The sequence below is a fragment of the Maniola hyperantus genome, chromosome 15 (genome assembly GCF_902806685.2).
Source record: "Maniola hyperantus chromosome 15, iAphHyp1.2, whole genome shotgun sequence".
Taxonomy (NCBI): domain Eukaryota; kingdom Metazoa; phylum Arthropoda; class Insecta; order Lepidoptera; family Nymphalidae; genus Maniola; species Maniola hyperantus.
In genome coordinates this window covers 12299582-12322500 of record NC_048550.1, presented here as the reverse complement: position 1 = coordinate 12322500, position 22919 = coordinate 12299582, and the positions used below count along the sequence as shown (strand labels likewise).

Below are 22919 nucleotides of genomic sequence, written 5' to 3'. Positions count from 1 at the left end.
TTTTTAATTTGAAGTTTGATGTATTAGGTAGGTATATTTAGTAAATCACTAGTCGTTAGGTTCATAATATCACACCAAAGAAACTTATTTGTTAGTTTTTAAGAAAAACACATTTTTACTACAGTTCTTGCAATTTACGAAGGCTAGTGTACTTTACTTGTGGTAACGTCGTTTATCGTCATTGCGTAAGTGTGCGTGCATGTCGGACCAATCAGTCGCGAGCAAGCGCTGTCAAACGCACACATTTAGTGTACCTTACGGATACCGATACGACTTAAACACAAGCATGAGTCAGTGGCCTTCGTGAAATGCAAGAACTATACTCGACACTAGGTATAATAGGTAGAAATAGAAGTTTTTTATCCAAATAAACTATAAAAGAGGTTTTGAAATATCCAAACCACTAGTAAAAGTTTTTTGGAATCAACCAGTGAATCTGCTACCTACTGCATTGGTTTGGATTACCCTTCCTACCTTTTTCATACTTTTAGGTTTGTCTATGGTTATGTGAATCTCAGTTTAGTAATTTAATTACTAAAGTATAACTTTTGTTTAGACATTTATGGTCTTATCACAAAAACTTTAGTTGTATGTAGTTTAAACCCGTCCATTCCATTCATAGCACGAGTTTAAAACATCCGCGTCTAAAGTTTGTAATAAGACTTAAAAGTACTTGTAAAAGTTTAATTAAATTAAAAATATTTTTATTTATTGAAATATTTAAAAGGAAAAGGAAACTGACTGACTGGCTGATCTATCAATGCACAGCTCAAACTACTGGACGGATCGGACTGAAATTTGGCATGCAGATAGCTATTATGAGGATTTTCGAAAATTCAACCCCTAAGGGGGTGAAATAGGGGTTTGAAATTTGTGTCTTTAAACTAAATTGACAGGTCTAAGTGTAGTGCTATCCATTTTCTCGGGGAGCATTATGAAAGGGATAGCAATACTATTAGATCTGTCCATTAGATGCGGAAAGGGATAGAGATTGTGTACAGCAGAAATAGCCACTAGAAAAAACTAATTAAATCGATCAAATAACAAAAAGTTATAAGCATTTAAATATTTCTGATTAGACAGAGATAGCGATATAGCATTTTGCTGTCACACCTTACTAATGCCATAGTAGCTTCGTGCGGTTTCATACAAATTTTCGTTTTGCGAGAAAAGTATAGAAGACCGCCCCACTCCAAAATTAAAATGCCTGTAACTTTGTAAATCTTTGTTGGATTTTAATTTTTTTTTTCAGCGTACGTCATTATTTTTATCCTAGTCTATAATAAAGTAATAATATTTATCAAATTCAAAAGTAGGAAAATACCCAATTTAGTGATGTTATGAGTAGTTTTATAACAATAACCAAATTAAGATATTTTGTATTTTGATACAAATATATTATTATAGCTTATATAGAGCTCCTTTGTAGTTTAAGTATTTACTAAAACTTATTTATAGATTTTTATGATTTACCTACTTATGTTTAAACTACTGTAGACTATTTATTTCTCGTGATTTGAAATTTTAATTTGCTCAATAATAATTGGAATGTTATGTTTATTATTAAGTAGTTCGTCAGTAAATAAAAGAATTTTCATTTAATTAAGTCTTTTATTTTCATCAAAATTTAACTCCAGGAATACCGAGGAAATACAATACTTATTACCTAACAGCGAAAATCATAAGCCCCCTTTTACTTCCCCAATTGGCCCTAGTCTTAGCGCTTAGTTTTTCACAATACTTGCGGGACTTATACCATAATAATCAAGGGTTAGGCGGTTTGTTAAGGTGTTTAATAAGTTCTAGCTAAAATAAAAAAACATTGCGTTTTACATGATTTAATTTTATTTGACAAGTCTACAACTAAAGAATACAAAAGTCAATGTACTTTGGAGTGTAAAAAAGAAAAACGAAACTACACAACTATAATAATGATAATTTTATTAACACGTTTTTGAAGCTAGTCAATGACTAGGAATTTGTGATTAATATGTTACACACTATATTATACAGGGTGTAACCAGAACGCTGACAAAAACGAAGACAGGTGATAGTACTGATGATTACTGATGTGATAACACAAAAAAAACGCGAAAAAAAAAAAATCCTATAATTTTGTAAAAGTTTACGATATATTGCAAACAAAACATCTGACTGACGGCAGAGGTCGACGAATGTTACGTAAGTATGTCACTCGGAGTCAAATGCCGCGTGGTAGGCGGGGCATTGACCCGAGTTTTGCACGCTATACATTGCGGGTTTGAAAAATACTAAATTACTAAAACTACAAAATGTGGCAAATGGTTATTGGTATTGGATTGCATTTAGGTAGTATATTAAATAGTTTAGTGCTGTCAAATTCAAGTTTAGGTTAGACCTGTCATTTAAGTGTGTTTTCAGAATAACACATCTCTCTAAGTCCAATATTAGACATTTTAAAATTAGAAAAACGCCTAGAGAATCGGCACCAAATAACGCTAAGTTTTTGCTAGCGTTCTGGTAACACCTGTAGAGTGACTGAAGGTTTATAAACAATATTTTATAGGAGAAAATAATAGAGCTAATTAAGAAATACATGGAGTCATTATATGTAGTTATACTATTACCTATTCTAAGGAAACTTAATTATACATGTTAAAAATTACAACAACTGCTTTATCCAAAATGACTTTTAGGGCCAATTTTTCAATATTGTCCAGCACCAGCAGTGATGAGACCTACTCTTATATCATTTGAAAGCTCTTGGGGCATACTTCATTTTATTATGTGGCAGCCACAGAGGTGGCAGCCAAGTTCAAATCCAGCGCAAAAATTGTGTTTAGGTACTTATTTACAACAATTCACTAATTTTAAACGTACCTACTAAAACATCATTTCTATGCTGGATTTGAACTTAGCTACCATATAATGAAACTAGCTTCTGCTAGCGGCTTCGCCCGCGTGGCCTACAGGAAACAAATGGCATTTTTTTTTTCAGAAAAAAACATTATAACATCAGGACGCGCACCCTGAACAGCACCGAATAACACATATAACCTTCCAACCCCCATTTCATCCCTTTAGGGGGAGATTAGTCGTTTCAAAGTCAAAAGTCAAAGTCAAATGATGGTCAGATGTTGGATTTCTAAGATATAGTGGTGATAATTATTACGCAAACTTAAAACTAAAGCTTAGCTGACACCTAACCTCAAGAAAAAACCTACATTCCAAATTTCAAGTTAATAATATCAATAATTAAAACTTTCCCATACAAACTTACATCCCCTATTTTACCACCCTTATGGGAAAATTTTCCAAAAATCCTGAAACACGTATTTTTTCATTTTCACCGAGAACCCAAATACCAATTTTCATGCAAATAACTTGAAAAATGACCGACTTTCATCCCCCATTTAACCCACTTAGGGGTGGAATTTCGAATAATCCTTTCTTAGTGGATACATACTCTTCACAAAGAATAGACCCTCCAAATTTCATGTCTTTAGGACCAGCGGTTTAGGCTGTGCGTTGATATCTATATCAGTCAGTCAGTCAGGACTTTGAATTTTATATATATAGATGAAGTACATCTTTAGAGCTTTCATATAACATGGGTGTTGTAGCGGGCACTGACAAGTCAGCAATTTGAGGCGCGACCCGGCAGTTGCCCTAAGACCACCGTACCCGATTGTAGCTTCCAAATTGTAATTTGAATTGGGCTGATTTTTGATTAGTGTTCACTTCCTTTGATTTCCTACGTCTACAGGACACACAGTGGCGTGCAGGTCATAGAGGCATAAAAGCACTGCTTACCCTACCATTAGACATGTTCAAACTTATATGAAAGACTTTACAAAAAAAAAACTTACATAATTCATGTTAAATAATATTGTTAGTATAACATTATTTAAAAAATAATACATAAAATAATTATTATTAAATAATAATATTAATATTACACACACCTCTTCTTCAAAAACTCGCGCACGCCCGTTCAAAACGATCACGAGCGGTCGCGATTGTGATTGCGCGGTCGACATCGGACGAAAAAGCTGAGGACCGAAATGCTTACGGCTTACAAGAAAACGTTTATATGTGTGACACAATTCACCTCGAAATCTGTTAATGTGTGCGTCAAATGACCCGTCGTTAACGGGCCCAAATAAGCAGTACTTCTGTCCAATCACAAGAGAGAAATTTGTATCAGACATATTGTTTTGAAAACCGCGCGTGATTTAAATTCGTAAGTTTATGTAAACAAATGAGTATTTTATCTATTGCTATAAAAACTATATTTATTATGATTCTCTACCTTTTCAATGTTGTTAATTTATTGATATTATTTTATTTTCCATAAATTTAAGTACGTTTTAAATTCTAAGAAATTATAAAGTTTGTTTTTTGATTTTGTATTTTCGCGCCGTCTCCGGCGAAGTGCGCGCTGCGCTGCGCGCGCTTTCTGTTGTCAGTTTGGCACTCGAGCTGTTTTCAAGAAAGTTTGTTTGTTTTGATCGACAACAAGAATAGTTTTCTTTGTAAAAAGTGAATATTACTTGCAGGTTATGTGTGTGAGATCTTATTAGTGTACCTAGTGATAACAGAATGATTAAATTGGTATTGTTCGCTAATCAATTTAACAAGCGTTGGAAATGTTGAGGTTATTATATCTCCGGTTCAGAACTTTTTCGAATCTAGGTAAGTAAGTGATAAATATAATCAATTTAGGGTTTGTTTTATATACTATACACGATCGTTACCACAATAATCAAAATATTCTGACGTAGATTTACCGAGTCGATTTAATTAGAATTCCATAAATTAGTGTAGCCTACCTAAACAACTAACTACTCCTTATAATTAACAATCTGATTTTCTTTTTTAAAATGAACTATTGTGTTTACTTAAGGACTTGTACCTATATTTACCTATTAATTTAACTACCTCATTTTTAGGGTTCCGTACCTTAAAAGAAAAAACGTAACCCTTATAGGATCACTTTGTTGTCTGTTTGTCTGTCAAGAAACCTACAGGGTACTTCCCGTTGACCTAGAATCATGAAATTTGGTAGGTAGGTGGGTCTTATAGCTGGTATTAGGGGAAAAATCTGAAAAACGTGAATTTGTGGTTACATCACACAAAAAAAATTAAATTGTGGCCATAAACTAAATAATTAGTATTTTCAATTATCAAAGTAAGATAACTATATCAAGTGGGGTATCATATAAAAGGGCTTCACCTGTGCATTCTCAAACAGATTTTTATTAATTTTTATGCATCATAGTTTTTGAATTATCGTGCAAAATGTCGAAAAATTGTGACTGCAGTACGGAACCCTTATTGCGCGAGCCTGACTCGCACTTGGCCGCTTTTTAGGGTTTATTAATGTCACTCTGCTGTCTTTCTATCCGTCTGTCATGGGTCCCTAGCTCCTAGACGAAATGAGTTACAATCCTGAAATTTTGGTATTTGGTGTAGAATGTTTAATTTTTTTTTATTTTTTTAATGCCTACCCTAGCTTCAAACCTTGTGACCGCCACTGACTGGACACACCACCTGTACACGTCTCATCACTGTTAAGCAAAGTGGGCCCAGGGTTCATGAAAAAAATGCCCATAATTCTTTAATAGTTTCTCCGGAAAACGTAATTCTCCAATATCCACATAGCGGAATTTGCATGATCATCGAGGTATGTCTATATGAATAAGGTGGGTATCAAATATTATTTACAACAAAATTAAATGTTACGAACTTAGGCGGTGGCGTGACGTCGCTTAACGGAAAATTGTTTATTATAAAATTAATTCTATAAACAAAATATTTACCCATAACTTATAATTATAAATCTAAGAACTAAAAAAAACATGATACAAGAAATTTATAGTTTAAACTATCGTGAGTGATTTCCATTATACATGTCTCACACCCAGCTTTACTCGTGAGTAAAGCCGGTGAGTAAAGCCGGGTTTACTCACGTGTTTAGTCGACGTTAGCCCGACTAGTTTCAAAATCTTTCGCAGTCTCAACCGCGACGCGTGCGCGAATTGAGTCCCTGTGAAAAAGGACCCCGGAAGGTTTCGAAACTAGTCGGGCTGACGTCGACTAAACACGTGAGTAAAGCCGGTAAAGAATGTCGTCACTGATTTTTAAGGTTCCGTACCCTATAACTAAGCTTCCGCTGTCAGTCCGTCCGTCTGTCAGTGGGCATCTCGCGAGAGTTGATATTTTCACAGAATGTGTATTTCTATTGCCGCTATAACAACAATAATAAAAAATTCAAGATGGCCGCCATGAAAAAAAGTGTTATAACTTGTATAAGTCCCGCAAATTGCTATTGCGCTGGAAACATGTCTCATTAACATCGAAATGACGTCATTTTGACGTCAGCCGAAAGAAAAATATACCTTCAGCTCGAGACTTCAGTCTAGTAATGACGTCACTAAAATGGCGGCCACGCGCATTAGCAATTTGCGGGACATGGTACGGAACCCTTCGTGTGCGGGTCTGACTCGCACTTGGCTGATTTTTAGGGTTCCGTACATCAAAAGGAAAAACGGAACCCTTATAGGATCACTTTGTTGTCTGTCTGTCTGTCAAGAAACCTACAGGGTACTTCCTTGACCGTCCGTTCCGTCCGACCTAGAATCATGAAATTTGGCAGGTGGGTAGATCTTATAGCTGACATTTGGGGAAAAATCTAAAAACCGCGAATTTAGGGTTAGATCACACAAAAAAAATTAAATAGTGGTCATAAACTAATAATTAGTATTTTCAACTTTCGAAGTGAGTGACTATATATCAAGTGGGGGGGTTATGAAAGGCCTTCACCTGTACATTCTAAAACAGATTTTTATTTATTTTTATGCATCATAGTTTTTGAATTATCGTGCAAAATGTCGAAAAAATACGACCGTAGTACGGAACCCCCATTGCGCGAACCTGACTCGCACTTGGCCGGTTTTTTAGAACATCGTCGAGATTGCGTTTCGATACGCAACAACACAGTATTTAGCTTTATTTTACAAAATACGACTAAATTAAGTACATTTTAAATTAAGAGCTAAATTCTAAAAGCTAACTTTATTGATATAAGTAGAAGCAATTGTGCTGATTACGTTAATCATAGTTATTAAAACTATGGTTAAGTATTCGCGCAATCTTAGTGGGCATCAACTATTTTGAAACACCAACCAATCATAAACGATGTTTTCTAATAGAATTGTTTTCTCAAAACATTCTCGAATTGAATTTTGAATGTTTTCGAAAACATGTTTGTGATTGGTTGGTGTCTCAAAATAGTTAATGCCCACTAAGGTTTTAGTCTCTATTATTTGTATGTAACAGAAAGAGCGCTATACAAACTTCTTTTGCGCGGATAGGGTATACGCATTAAAGTACAAAAATAATAATCTAATTAATTATATTTAGATACCCACAGAATATTTTATTAGTAACACAAACTAAATGTTAGTAAGCTAATTATATTATTTCAAACATATCATTATAAATAAAGGGAAAAATTTTATTAATGGTTAACATAAAGGTTCTCTTATGAACAAACTTAAATAATAATCCTCTTGATAGAAATCACGTTCGATTTACATTTTTGGTTCACTGGAAATAGTTGCGCTTTTTCCTTGTAGTCCTGTAATAAAATAACATAACAATAATATAATAATTTATTTCAAGTAACAAAGACTATAATATGGAATAATTACGCTAATTAATAACCTACTAACTACTAATAACCTACCTATCCTACCTATAGCACTCTCTCTGTTATGCAATTCCATACAAATGATAGACTAAAATCTCTGTGGGTGCTAACCATTTTGAGTCACCAACCAATTACAAACGAAACGTGTTTGTGATTGGTTGGTGGCTCAAAATGGTTAACACATACTGAGATTTTTGTCTCTGTCATTTGTATGCGATTACTTGAAAGAGAGAGCGCTATACTAACTTCTTTCCGTGGATAGAGTATAGCGACCTGCCCCGGCTTTGCACGTGTGCAATGAAGATACTAATGTGGTGTCGTGGTGTTATCCATCCATACTAATAAGTGCGAAAGTGTGTCTGTCTGTCTGTCTGTCTGCTAGCTTTTCACGGCTCAACCGTTCAACCGATTTTGACGAAATTTGGTACAGAGGTAGCTTGCAACCCGGGGAAGGACATAGGCATACTTTTTATCCCGGAAAATTTAAGACTTCCGACAGGATTTTTAAAAACCTAAATCCACGCGTATGAAGTCGCGGGGATCAACTAGTTTTGTTATATTTCAAAAGAATAAGACAACATTTTCGATGAAAACTCTCAATCGGCTTGATTTCTTCCGACATCTTGAACAATTATCGTCAACAAACGAACTTATGCTCGCGACTTCGTCCGAGTACACAAACTTTAAGCCCTTAGCGGATGTCTACGTCATAACAGCTATCTGCACGACAAATTTAAGCCCGATCCGTGAACTAGTTTAGGGTGCGCGTTGATAGATCAGTCAGTCAGTCAGTACGCTTTTCATTTTATTTAGACTAGCTTATTCCCGCGACTTCGTCCACGTGGACTAAATAAATTTCAACCCCCGTTTTACCCCTTTGGGGATCGAATTTCAACCCTTTCTTAACGGATGCCTACATCATAATAGCTATCTGCATGCCAAATTTCAGCCTGATCCGACCAGTAGTATAAGCTGTGCGTTGATAGATCAGTCAGTCAGTCAGTCAGTCAGTCAGCCAGTCACTTTTCCTTTTATATATTTAGATTAACACAAAACAATACTAAACTTTACTCTTTATACTCTATTTATTTATTAGAAATATTAAAAAGAAAAAGATGCAGATACTCTAAATTTAGTTTAGAGAAAACATCAGATTCGACGCCAATGACAGATAGATTGAACCTATCTTCATGTCTGAGTACTCACGGTGTGTCAGCGGGCGAGAAGAAGAACCCCCTGGGTCGCTGCACGGTGGGGGGCGAGCGCGGAGACGCGGGGTCGGCGGGGCACGCCCACTGCGACCAGTAATCGCTCTGCAAGCGCAGCAAGAGCTGCATCACCTGCAAACCGGAACCCCTCATTACTACCCTCTTTATATCATGATCAATCCATCTCCGCCACCTATTGAGAACGGAACTCCTCTCAGAATGAGAAATAAGCACTTAAAACGCTTATATAACTCCGAAAAGTTAGGGGGACTACGTCAATTTAATACATGTGCATTTTTTAAGTGTTTCAACGCTAGAATTTTGTCCGAATGGGGCCGAATATCTTCGCCACGTTGTCTGTGCCCTGCAAAACTGTCGGTAGCGCCTCTACTAACACTCACATTGAACATTCTTGGCCGTGGCGGTGTACATCTCAGCCGCCTGCTTGGCCATGCCGAAGCCTACCACAGTGGGCCCGAATATCTTCGCCAAGTTGTCGGTGCCCTGCAATACTATCGGTGACGCCACTTAACACTCACATTGAACATCTTGGCCGTGGCGGTGTACATCTCAGCCGCCTGCTTGGCCATGCCGAAGCCTACCACAGTGGGCCCGAATATCTTCGCCAAGTTGTCTGTGCCCTGCAATACTATCGGTGACGCCACTTAACACTCACATTGAACATCTTAGCCGTGGCGGTGTACATCTCAGCCGCCTGCTTGGCCATGCCGAAGCCTACCACAGTGGGCCCGAATATCTTCGCCAAGTTGTCGGTGCCCTGCAATACTATCGGTGACGCCACTTAACACTCACATTGAACATCTTGGCCGTGGCGGTGTACATCTCAGCCGCCTGCTTGGCCATGCCGAAGCCTACCACAGTGGGCCCGAATATCTTCGCCAAGTTGTCTGTGCCCTGCAATACTATCGGTGACGCCACTTAACACTCACATTGAACATCTTAGCCGTGGCGGTGTACATCTCAGCCGCCTGCTTGGCCATGCCGAGGCCTACCACAGTGGGCCCGAATATCTTCGCCAAGTTGTCGGTGCCCTGCAATACTATCGGTGACGCCACGTAACACTCACATTGAACATCTTGGCCGTGGCGGTGTACATCTCAGTCGCCTGCTTGGCCATGCCGAAGCCTACCACAGTGGGCCCGAATATCTTCGCCAAGTTGTCGGTGCCCTGCAATACTATCGGTGACGCCACTTAACACTCACATTGAACATCTTGGCCGTGGCGGTGTACATCTCAGCCGCCTGCTTGGCCATGCCGAAGCCTACCACAGTGGGCCCGAATATCTTCGCCAAGTTGTCTATACCCATCTCGCACTCAGGACTTTCCGCTACTCTGTAAGCGAGAGAGATGCATTTATAAAAAAGAACAGATAAAGAAGAACCTACAGTTTGATGTATTTATTTATATATACTAGGAAAAAACCTGTGTTTCAAGACCTTTCCCCAAAACTATTTTCTATAAATAAATAGACTAGGTGGTATGTGTTTGAAATACCCATGTAACCAAGTGGTATGTGTGGATTTGGATTATTCAGTGCTCTACAGTTCAACTACAAAACTGAGTCGTGTTCGATGCGTCCGCTGCGTCAGGTGAAGGTCTTTCGCTAAACCACCCTCAACATTTTAGTCTTCTTACAGTAAGACTGCATGAAATACTTTAGACTGGTAAAACTTACTTCTGCAGATGCTAGCAGCAGGAAGGCCAGGGTGTCTCTGTTAGGCTGTGGAACTCTGACGGCCTGCACTATGACGGCAAGACTATATTTTTTTAGGCCTGTGTTTAGGTATGCATACGGTTCAAATCTCATCATGTGGGTTCTCCAGTGTTTAAGAGTTTAACTACAAAACTGAGAGTCGTGTTCAACGCATCCGCTGCATCAAGTCAAGGTATTTCGCTAAACGACCCTCAACATTTTCACTGAATGAAATACTTTAGACTGGTAAAACTTACTTCTGCAGATGTAGCAGCAGGAAGGCCAGGGTGTCTCTGTTAGGCTGTGGCAGTTCGCTGACGGCCTGTACTATGGCGGCTGTGGCGTCAGAGGGCTCGCACAGAGTAGCCGCGTGCATAAAGTCGCCCCACAGCGCAAGCGTGATAAGCGGTTCTCGTAAAGAGCGCAAGAAGTCCTTGATACAGCCGCAGATCACGTGGATGTCTTCGTTTGAAAGCTGCGGTGAGCCGCAGCCACGGAGGAAACGCTCCTAGTGAATTAAAAAAAAGTTTTCTTTCTGAAATCCAATTACTAACACAAAAGGCAGTACTTAAATCAAAAAAAAAAAGATATAGGTAATTTCAGAATACCTTCTGTAAAAAATATTTTAAAATCATTATCTCTGATTCGAATCGTTTTTGAAACAATGACTGTCAATGTTTTTAGCAACTATATCTACTCCATCCGCGCAAAGAAGTTAGTATAGCGATCTCTGTTACGTAATCCCATACAAATGATAGAGACAAAAAATCTCAGTGCGCGCTAACCATTTTGAGTCGGCAACCAATCACAAACGAAACTGTTTTCTAATTGGATTTCGAATGTTTTTTGAAAACATTTTCGGGCTAGCTAGTCTTATCTAGCTCTAAGTTTACCTTGAGTCGTTTGACTTCCTTATCAACGGCGCAGAGGCGGTAGATGCCCTTTTCCGACAAGCCACGTTTCTCCACTTCGTTGATGCAGTGTACGAGCAAGGCTGGCACCATTGGCGGAGTGGTTGGCGCGAAGTCCGCTATGCAACCCTCTTGCTACAATATAAACGGAGATATTTGAGCCAATATTTGAAAATGATTTCACTAGAACACGTTAGAGTCCAGAAATACTATTATATACTCCAAGTTTCGTCAAGAGTTGATATTTCAAAATGGGTGTATAGATGTAATTCACACAGAGGAATGACTTGAAATCAACACCCAGACAGCATGAACACCCAGTAGGGAGAAAGTTTTCACCCAGTACTGAGTTACATGAACAAGTTTCACTCTGTGTGGTTAAATACATGTATTTCACCGAGTGGAACTACTTTAAATGTTATATTTATTTTACCAGGAGGCATGAGGGAAGATCGCGGTAAGTCGAGATAGCAAATGGGGGGGAGACAAAATATCATTTTGGTTCCTTGTGATACAAATAAATATTTCTGCCAGTGGATGAAAAAATTAATCAATTACTTTATCAATTAGTTTTTTTCAGTTTACGACATTATTTTTATCCTAGTTTATAATAAAGTAATAATTAAAATGGAGTTAAATACTCAATTGCACCCAGTGGGTTACCTTGGCGCTCAGTTTCCCGGGCGGCACGCAGGGCAGCGGCAGCAGGGCGCGGCACTCTGGGTGAGCCTGCGCACGGCAGTGTTCGCACTTTACACCCACTTTCGCAAAGTTTATACTGCAATACACAATTCTTACGATTAAATACTGGATAATGCCCGCGACTTCGTAAGCGTATATTTAGGTTTTTTACAAATCCCAATTAAACTCTTTGATTTTCCGGGATAAAAGTAGTCTATGCCCTTCCCCGGAATACAAGAAATCTCTGTACCAAATTTTGTAAAAATCGGTTGAACGGGTGGGTCATGAAAAGCTAGCAGACAGACACACTTTTGCATTTATAATACTAACTATCTTATGTGGATTATCGTAATAAAAAAAACTTTAACTTATGTCAAAAGAGTCTTCTTTAAATATATAAAAGGAAAAGGTGACTGACTGATCTATCAATGCACAGCTCAAACTACTGGACGGATCTGGCTGAAATTTGGCATGCAGATAGTTATTATGACGTAGGCATCCGCTAAGAATGAATTTTTCAAAATTCAACCCCTAATAGGGTGAAATAGGGGTTTAAAATTTATGTATTCCACGCGGGCAAAGTCGCGAGCATAAGCTAGTATTTAATAAGGTTAGGTCAGGTTAAGCGGGTCAAGTCAAGGTAAAGTTGGAACTTGGATAATAACTGTCCAAACTCACGTCTTCCCGCACGGACCGCACGTCTCCCGCTTGTAGAAGTTCTTGGCGACGAAGTTGTGCTGGCGCGGCCGCACTCTCGGCGAGCCGCCGTAAGCTGCGGACACCACCGACGGGGTCCTTTGCGGCGGCATGCGGGGTGTGTCCGAGGCACTTTCCGATTCTGAACAAAAGTACCCAAATAAATACCTAGCATTGTCTAATGCGCATATCCCGTGCCATTCAATAATTGTTGATTATACAGGGTGTAACCAGAACGCTGGCAAAAACGAAGACAGGTGATAGTACTGATGATTACTGATATGACAGTTGACCCATAGAGTTAAAATGGCGCGTGAGAAGTCATTTTGTAGGAATATACATACCAGTGATGGGCGGTGCGGAAGGCACTGCGGGAGCTGGCTGGGCGCGCGGAGAGTTACGCGTCGCGGCCTTGCGCGCCGGTGGACCCTCATCGCTGCTCTCTGATATCGGTTGCTGAAACAGCTACTACTGTTAGTGTGTAGTCAGTTAGTTATAACCTCAGAACAAATACCTGTAGAAGTAGCCCAACTGTGACCCTATTTAGCTATCTCGCTCTAACCGTAAGATTAGAGCGAGATAGCTAAATGCACTTAAGTCTTATTGAACGTGACGAAATGATTATTTCTTGTTCTTATCACCATGGCCACTTTTTTGTTTGTCAAAATGTATTTTGTACAACATGAAGTGAGGTTATGTTAACTCAAGTATTTAAAAGAAATAATTGATTGGTTTCGTTGTTTTTGAAGTTATTGTACAATGGTGGGTTGCAGTATAGAAGCTACAATTTCCGAAGAGAACGTAAAATAGAAGGAATAACATTCCACGAGTACCTTTGTTTGAGCGAGAGGGCTAGTTGCATATTTGTAGTTATATCTGTGGTTATAACGGTGAATACAGCATGTACCGTTATACATATAACAATCACTACCCCTATTATAAATGCAAAATTGTGTTTGTTTGTTGGTTTGTCCTTCAATCACGTCGCAACAGAGCAACGGATTGACGTGATTTTTTGCATGGGTATAGTCAAAGGCCGGAAAGTGACATAGGCTACATTTTATCCCGAAAAATTAAACAGTTTCCACGGGATTTTAGAAACCTAATCCATACGAAGTCGGGGGCATCAGCTAGTATACATAGTATACATATAAGTCAATGGTATAAAACCTCTGTAAATTAAAGCCTCAATAGCTCAACCGGTAAAGGAGTGGACTGAAAACCGAAAGGTTGACGGTTCAAATCCCGCCCGTTGCACTATTGTCGTATCTACTCCTAGCACAAGCCTGACGCTAAGTTGGAGTGGAAAGGGGTATTAGTCATTTAACATGGCTAATATTCTTTCTTTTAAAAAAAAAGTGTAGGAAAAAAAAGTGTAGGAATGAACTTACGAAGTTCTGCGGGGGCTTGAGGTCGTGCGCGGCGGGCGCGCGCTCCAGCGTCAGCGTGGTGGTGGCGGTGGCCAGCACCTTGCCGCCCTGCAGCTCCACCGTCTGCGGCAACACAAATCGAAGTTAATGGCCACAGGTATTACACCATTCACCATTCGAGGGGTTGAGATGGAGGTTGGGGGGAGGGGCTCTCCAGCTCGCAGCTGGAATGCATGGGATGCAATGTGTGTCTAAAGAATGTATATACCTTAGTAGCAGAAGAGTTAGTGGAAGAGCGTCGTTTCTTGCTGGAAGGGGGTTTCTCTCTGGTGTTCCACTGGCCGCGCTGCACCCAAGACCTTCGTGTTGATGCTAGCGATATATCCAGATCGTCTTCTGAACGAGAATACGACATCTCAGATAACAGAGTCCCTGTGGATAAAATATTGTGTTAAACCAAAGTTACATTTCTTACCTACTTCTTGTATTACTTACAAGTAATGCAGCCGATTCTCTTATACACAACCTCGAAATTATTTAACTAAATTAACAGGTCTAAATCTAGTGCTATCCTTTTCCGCAAGCAACATTATGAAAGGGGTAGCAATAGATTTAGACGTGCCATTACGCGTCATCATTCAATGCACGGCGCAATGTATGCAATCATACGTTTAGGAGAGGTGCGTTCCCCTCATGAAATAGCACGGCGCATGCAAGCATATTTTATAGTGGTGTGTTCCACTATAAACCTATACATTACACAAACTATTTACAGTTTGTGTAATGTATAGGGTGATGGTGTAATGCTATATTGATCTCTTAGAGATCTTAAGGATGAGTGGCTGACACTAGGACACCGCCGAAGCGAGCTACTACACTACACAACTAGTCAAATCAGTATCTTTTTATCAAACGTCAAAACATGCGCTTAGTATGCAAGCTTCTATGACATACTAGCATGTGACGTTACCTTTTTAGTTTAATCGATAATTTAAAATGGTTATTACACATAAAACTAACAAAGGGTGTGGATTGACCCCTCTATTTAATAAATTAAATTAAATAATCACAGAAATAATGTATTTTTGACCTAGGCAAATATCATATCGTATTGTATTGAGAGATAAATCTATATGTATATGGCTAAGTTATAGATCTAGAACAGCAAAGAATATAATATTAGGCATATACATTTGTATGGAGAAGCACATAAGAATTCAATTCAATTCAATTTTATTTATTTGCTGATACAGGTATACAAACAGGTATAAACACATAACAATACATTGGTCTAGCTGTACCACGCCAAGGTGGCATGCAAATATCTTAAATATAATAATCAGTTCCCTTATTATAAATGTGAAAGTGTGTTTGCTTATTGGTTTGTCCTTCAATCACGTCGCAACGGAGTATCGGATTGACGTGATTTTTAATTGGGTATTGTCAAAGACATAGGCTACTTTTTATTCAAGAAAACCAAAGAGTTCCCACGGGATTGTTAAAAACCTAAATCCACATGGACGAAGTCGCGGGCGTCAGCTAGTGTATTAATAAAAATGGAATCTTACCAGTAGAATTAAGCTCTGGGGCTCCTGTTATTTTGGCATCATGCTGCGCTGTGCCATTGAGAAACGCAAGCTTCTGTAGTGTTTCATTGTTGAGTTTGGCTCGGTTGTCATTGAAGAGCAAATCCCTTGCCATGTCTAATAGCTTACTCTGTGGAAAGTTCAATAAGATTTGTAAAAATTTTTACAAAAAAAATAAAAACCGACTTCGTTACACAAACACTAAAAATTGAAAAATAATTTAATTTATTACCGAATATATTATGTATACAAGAGTTAATATAGTTCCATTATAATACTTTTTGGTGCCGGTGCCAATCAGCTTTAGCTGCGCGAATCGTCTAGACTTCATATTTTTATGGGACTCCACAATGGCACCTCATTGGCACCGACCCCAAAAAATATTATTATGCAACTATATTAACTCTTGTATACATAATATATTCGGTAATAAATTAAATTATTTTTCAATTTTTAGTGTTTGTGTAACGAAGTCGGTTTTTATTTTTTTTGTAAAAATTTTTTATTTCACAATTTTTAGTGGCTCCATGGAATTATGCTATGACTGGTTAAAAATCTACTGTTTACTAAGCTATTACACTGATCGCGAGCAATTTACTCTTATCCGTTGAGGAGTTCCAGTATCTATCTTCGAAGATGTTCATCAGATCTTCACCAAATTGAAATGGGACCAACTTTGAAGTATACCCTTTCAAACAAAAAAAGAATTTTCAAAATCGGTCCAGGCGTTTTCGCGTAATCGGGGAACATACATAAAAAATAAAAAAAAAAAAAAAAAAAAAAAAAAAAAAATTCCGACGAATTGAGAACCTCCTCCTTTTTTTGAAGTCGGTTAAAAATGGGTTGTGAATCACTACGTATATAAGTCCCGCAAATTGCTATTGCGCTGGAACCATGTTTCATTAACATCGAAATGACGTCATTTTGACGTCAGCCGAAATAAAAATAGACCATCAGCAAAAAAAAATTGTACTGGTTGCTCTAAACTTCAGTCTAATGCTGACGTCAATAAAATGGCGGCCACGCGCATTAGCAATTTGCGGGATTTACAGCCGCAATCAGAGTTGCTAATCTTTATTTAAGATTGAGTTAAAATGAGACAGATTTATAAGAGATAGGCTCTGTCTCGTTTAACTCAATCTTAAGTAACGATTAAGCGACTCTGAGTACAGCTGTTATATTACTAACCATATTATTGTAAATGTGAAAGTGTTTGTTTGTTGGTAAGCATATTGGTTTCTTCTTCAATCACACTGCAACAGGGCCACAGATTGACGTGACTTTTGAAAGGTATAGTTAAAAAGCCGGAGATTGACATAGGCTACTGTTTATCCTAGACACCAATAAGTGTCCACAAGATATTCAAAAACTTCAGCATCAGCTAGTGAATCAGGCTCATAAAAAAAACCGAAAAAGTGCGAGTCAGGCTCGCGCAACGAGGGTTCCGTACTACAGTCGTATTTTTTCGACATTTTGCACGATAATTCAAAAACCATGTTTTAGAATGCACAGGTGAATACGTTTCATATTATGATACCCCACTTGATATAGTTATCTAACTTCGAAAACTGAAAATACTAATTATAAGTTCATGACCACAATTTTTGTTTTGTGTGATGTAACCACAAATTCACGGTTTTCAGATTTTTCCCCGAATGTCTGCTATAAGACCCACCTACCTGTCAAATTTCATGATTCTAGAGGTAGAGAGGTACCCTGTAGATTTCTTGACAGACCGACCGACAGACAGACAGACAGACAGACAGACAGACAGACAGACAGACAGACAGACAGACAGACAGACAACAAAGTGATCCTATAAGGGTTCCATTTTTCCTTTTGAGGTACGGAACTCTAAAATCAAATGAAACTTACCAAATCATTATACTTCTTTAACACAATATTCCTTTCTCTCTTCTCTCCATCCAGCAGTTTGCGGACATGGGCAAATTTGTTCTCCCATTTGGACAAAGTCCTCAGAGCTTCGTCCAATTCTCCCTGGAGGCGAACATTCTCCGCCTCCGCTGCTGCCCACTGGGTACGCACCCATTCCATTTGCTTGAGGAATGCTAGGAAACCTGTTGGATATTAACAAAATTGTTTATACATAATATTCCATACATTGCATTATGGAGAAGGATCCTCTGATTCACTAATGGGCAGAACTTATCACGCAAAATACTCATATTGATAGTTTCAGAAGAGTGGTTAACAAACCAGCATTATCATCATCAACCAATAGGTGCGAAGTCGCCATTCCAGCGGTTTTCCGAATTATGTGGCCTGCCCATTGCCACTTCAGCTTCGCAACCCGTTAAGCTATGTTGGTTACTCTAGTTCTCCTACGCTAGCTATGCTTTGAGTCTGAGTGATCAAGTCTAAATATATAAAAGGAACAAGTGACTGACTGACTGACTGACCGACTGATCTATTAACGCACAGCTCAAACTACTGGACGGATCAGGCTGAAATTTGGCATGCTGATAGCTATTATAACGTAGGCATCCGCTAAGAAAGGAGTTTTGAAAATTCAATCCCTAAGGGGGTGAAATAGGGGTTTGTAATTTGTGTAGTCCACGCGGACAAAGTCGCAAGCATAATCTAGTCACAAATAAATTAACAAATACCACACATTGTATAAGAAAATGTTGATGCAGTCAATGCTATGTCATAGGACACCTGATTGGAGTAATTTGCACAGATTGAATTTGTCAATATTTTTCACAACAATATGTTAAAATAAGGCCCATTATAACGTTTGGAGTACGTAGATAACTAACTCAGGTAGGCAAATAATGCGCATCACATCAAAATCATTGAAAAGAAAGAGGTAGGTAAACAAAAAGTAGGAGTCATTCACATTTACCGCCAATCTCACCGCCAACAAAGAATAAGTAGGTAATTTAGGTTTTACTCACATTCTTCAGATGCTCCATCGTTTAAAACATTATTTAAACGATTTATATCATCAAATTGGGCCACCATCGAGAGCACTAGGGCTTCGCCTGAATCAGAATTTTCGGTACTCATTTTTAACAAAGATTTGAGTTCAGGCGAAGTGTATTAAAAGAAAACCTTAGTTTAATCAGCAAAAATCACATTTCACTTGTGTTTAAACACTGAATTTAGTTAAAATCTATTTAACGATTTGTTGAAGTAGAAAATTTAAATAACGATCACTTGCGAAAACACGCCCGTCAAAAATGAAATGACATATTTCGCAAATGACAAACGTTTGGTCGCTGCCAGCGCGTCGACAGCCGTGGTTGGACCAATGGCGGTTGCGACAAAAATGCGTTCAATATTCTAGTACTTCTTCATTATTTTACAAATTTTTAAACAATTTTGTAAATAGGGTATTGCAGAGTGCAAAAAACTTAAATTATCCATAATTTATTTAGTTTCCGATTTTGTAATAGCTGTCTAATCTTAAGCAAAATCGATTCCAAACTACAAACAATAAAACTTATGGCTACATTCGGAAATTAATAATCAAATAATCAAAAAAATTAAACTGACAGTGACAGATTTGAGACATTCGAAGATTCGCATTTCGCATATCTGTCAAAGCGCGATGACGTTCGGCTGAGGACGGCTGGACGGCTGCTCGTTCGTTCGGATCGCGAATCTCGGCGACTTATTGTGAGATTATAATTATTTCCGACTCCGCCGGAGTCTAATCGCGGGCGTTTCACCATGGCGGACGAGGAGAATAATTGTGATGATGGTGGTGGTGATATGAAAGGGGGCATGCGGCTGCGAGGCCGTAAAGGTGCCCTGAAAAAGAAGAATATTTACCTGGTAAAGGACCACAAGTTCATGCCGAGGTTCTTCAAGCAGCCGACGTTCTGCTCTCACTGCAAGGACTTTATATGGTAAGTTTAGTAGTCTTTACGTGCACTCATTTATTATATGACCGATTTTGATAGGTATTAAAAATAGGCAATGTTTACAAAGGCGCGTCAGTAAAACGCGCGGTTTCCTTATGATAAGCCGCTATGGTGTATTAGCAAGATAGATAAATTTATCCGCAGTCCCTATGTAAATCGTGCCTAACAAATGATATATTCTTAATTTTGTAGGCCAATTAAGTAAATCTAATAATAATATTCATGCAAATGTATGGTTAATTCCTAGAATTTTAGTTTTGTTGATGTAATTATTTATTGTTTTGTTACCATAATGAAAACCTGCCATAACACCATTCCACATTCTTGTGACTTTTTTCTCCATGCCATAGTTTTCTCCCATAAATATAAGTAATTACTCATATGTTTAAGTAACAATTATAATATACAGACTGAAGTTACTATACTGAGTAATTTTTTACTGTATGAAATAAAGACTAAATATAAGAGTTGTGGTTCTGTTCATGTAAAAGTTCCTTGAAAAGCTTTTTTAAATATATACAAACCCAAAATCTGATTGTGGCTAAAAAGCTGATGGCAGATTGATATATTTAGAAAAAATACTTTTATATTGATTAAATAAATTAATTCAAAGGATATCTAATATTAGTTCGTTCATTTATTTCCTTTCAGTTCTTATATATGGATCATGCAAGAATTATTTAATTTTGAAGAGTTTATATTAGTGGAAGAAATAAAATTAGTTCAGAAGTCTAGAAAAAGAAAGACACTGAACTTAATTACTTAAATAATGAAGTCCTGAAAACACTATCTCATAATTGCATAGTAGAATTTTAGATTGTGTAGTAAAACTCAATGTAAAAAAATGACATTGTTAGTTTAGCATAAGTTTAAGTAATTCAGTTGATACAGTTGAATACTGAAAAGCTTAAGAGCAGCATTGATTTTATACAGTAGGACACTAAGGGTGAAATCTATAGACTTGCTTAGACTTAAGACAGAGTTAAAACAAGACAGAGTGTTTATCTCTCACATAAATCTGTCTCATTTTAACTCAATCTTAAATCTGAGCAAAGTCAAAGTGCACTCTATAGATCTCAGCCTCAGTAAATAGTCAGCACAGCATATTTCTTTTGCTGCATTGCTGTGCAATAAAGTTTGTCTGTGTATGTTCAATCATCCATCAGCCATCAGACAATAGGGTTTCTCAATTTTGCGGCACGCACTACTATGACAGACTATCTTTTGTCCGGAGTTTCTTTCCATCGTAATCACATAATATAGCTGTAATAGCCTAGTAATTAAGAGGTTCTTCTTCTATTTGGGAGGTCGGGGGTTTGATCCCCGGCACACACCTCTAACTTTTCCAAGGTTATATTTTGTATTTTAAGCAATTAAAATATATATCGCTTGCTTTAGTGGTGAAAGAAAATGAGGTGGAAAAAGAAGGTGAGTGAAAAAACCTGCCTGAGAGTGTTCTCAATAGTGTGTGAAGTTTGTCATGCCCTGCGTGGTGGACTATGGCCTACTTCTCATTCTAAGAGGAGACCCGTTTTCAGTAGTGAGCCAGCGATACGTTTATCATGATGTTGATGATGGTGTAGTACCACATACAGTGCGACAAGGCGCGTGGCGAAAATCGGAACTAACGTTGCCGTCAAGTGTCTCCTTTGTTCTTGTCTGAATATTCTAAGCCTTTGTTCTCCAACAGCGCCCCCCTGTCAATGTCATTCAAGTGCCAAGAGAGTCTTGTCGCACTGTACAATGGTACGTGATAAGGCAATATCTGGATAATCCTCTGTTCCATCACTGCTGCAGACCCTGTTGTCTAATATATGCCTAAGATTTCCCATTATTTCCTATTGTTCCATCCAGTCACTAGTTAACATAATCATGTATCCTACCAAATAAATAATACCACCGCCAGCCAGTTTTTATTTTCTCCCTTATTCCCATACCTTTCCTTTACCCTAACATTATTCAGTGATGTTGTGGTGTATGTAGGTAGAATGAAAATGTATAATTATTGTAGGACTTATATTATGTGGGTATTGAATAAATCAGTATTGAATCAGCTATGCGTGTTTCACTACATGGTGACAGCGGTGGGATACAGCAAATCCACTGAAGGCCACAAAGATGCAACTGTCTTAAGTCTGAGCAAAGTCAAATGATAGATTTAAGGCTCCTGTCAATTTAAAGATCATCAGCATCGACCATTGGTGCTAATTTGGTTATGAGTACACATAAATACAACAAAATTAGCACCTATACCTGATAAATTTATCATTTATTATTTATCAATAAATCTTCTAAATGTATAAAAGGAAAAGGTGACTGACTGACTGACCTATTAACGCACAGCTCATACTACTGGACGGATAGGGCTGTAATTTGTCATGCAGATAGCTATTTTGACATAGGCATCCACTAAGAAAGGATTTTTGAAAATTCAACCCATAAGGGGGTGAAATAGGGGTTTGAAATTTGTGTAGTCCACGCGGACTAAGTCGCGAGCATAAGCTAGTATGTAATTCATAAAATCATACTTAACAATAGCTCTGGCATCCACAGCGCGCTGCTCGCCCGTTCAGTCTCATCTAGATTTTGTTTTCATTATACCTGTATTGATCTTTAATTAAGAGTTAGGTAGGTATAGATCGCGACAGGTCGAGATAGCAATCGGGGAGGGAACGCCCCGCATACCCACACAGCCCCCCCGCTAACCCGGTGCAGACGAGCGCAGGTGGTGTGCGGGGCCTCATACCCCGAATGCCATCTGAACCTGTCGCAGACTACCTAACTCTTTATAAAAGATCAGTACAGCAGTGATAGGCTGATAGCCTAGTTCTTAGTTGAGGGGAGCTTAATTTTCAGAGCTGTGCCTTTTAAGCATTTAAATTCCACTTGCTTTAACGGTGAAGGAAAACATCGTGAGGAACCGTTCTCATGAGTAGGACGGCGATGGGTTGAGATGATGAAGTCGATAAGTAGATGCTCTGTTAAAAATAAGCTAGATTTTATCTTCTTCTTGAAATGCCGTCTGTAATAATTAGAGCTGTCTGTCTTCTCGGTACTCTTCCCGTACCATTGGCGTAAATTCTTTAGCCACGATGTTCTTCTTCGGCCAGGTTGTCTTCTGCCGGCTATTTTCCCCTGAATAATGAGCTTGAAGGAGGTCGTATTTGCT

The 22919-nt window shown here is 38.3% G+C and overlaps 2 protein-coding genes across 2 annotated transcripts in view; one reads left to right on the top strand and one right to left on the bottom strand.

The window, feature by feature from the left end:
- Positions 1–1828: 1828 nt before the first annotated feature.
- LOC117988670 (rac GTPase-activating protein 1-like) lies at positions 1829–19058 on the bottom strand. Its single transcript, XM_034975834.2, has 14 exons — positions 18779–19058; positions 17736–17938; positions 15843–15990; positions 14543–14706; positions 14296–14397; positions 13249–13360; positions 12887–13046; positions 12191–12305; positions 11510–11662; positions 10874–11124; positions 10126–10255; positions 8900–9033; positions 5517–7621; positions 1829–3739 (listed from the first exon to the last, which is right to left on the bottom strand). Exons 1-13 carry the CDS (start codon positions 18888–18890, stop codon positions 7588–7590), a joined length of 1818 nt encoding a protein of 605 aa, XP_034831725.1. The 5' UTR covers positions 18891–19058; the 3' UTR covers positions 1829–3739; positions 5517–7587.
- A 373-nt stretch (positions 19059–19431) lies between these two features.
- Positions 19432–22919, top strand: part of Pkc53E (Protein C kinase 53E) — a 204492-nt gene continuing 201004 nt past the window's right edge. Inside the window, exon 1 of the mRNA XM_034975816.2 lies at positions 19432–19735. Coding sequence (XP_034831707.1) covers positions 19557–19735 — 179 coding nt within the window. The 5' untranslated portion in view covers positions 19432–19556. The remainder of the gene's footprint in view (positions 19736–22919) is intronic.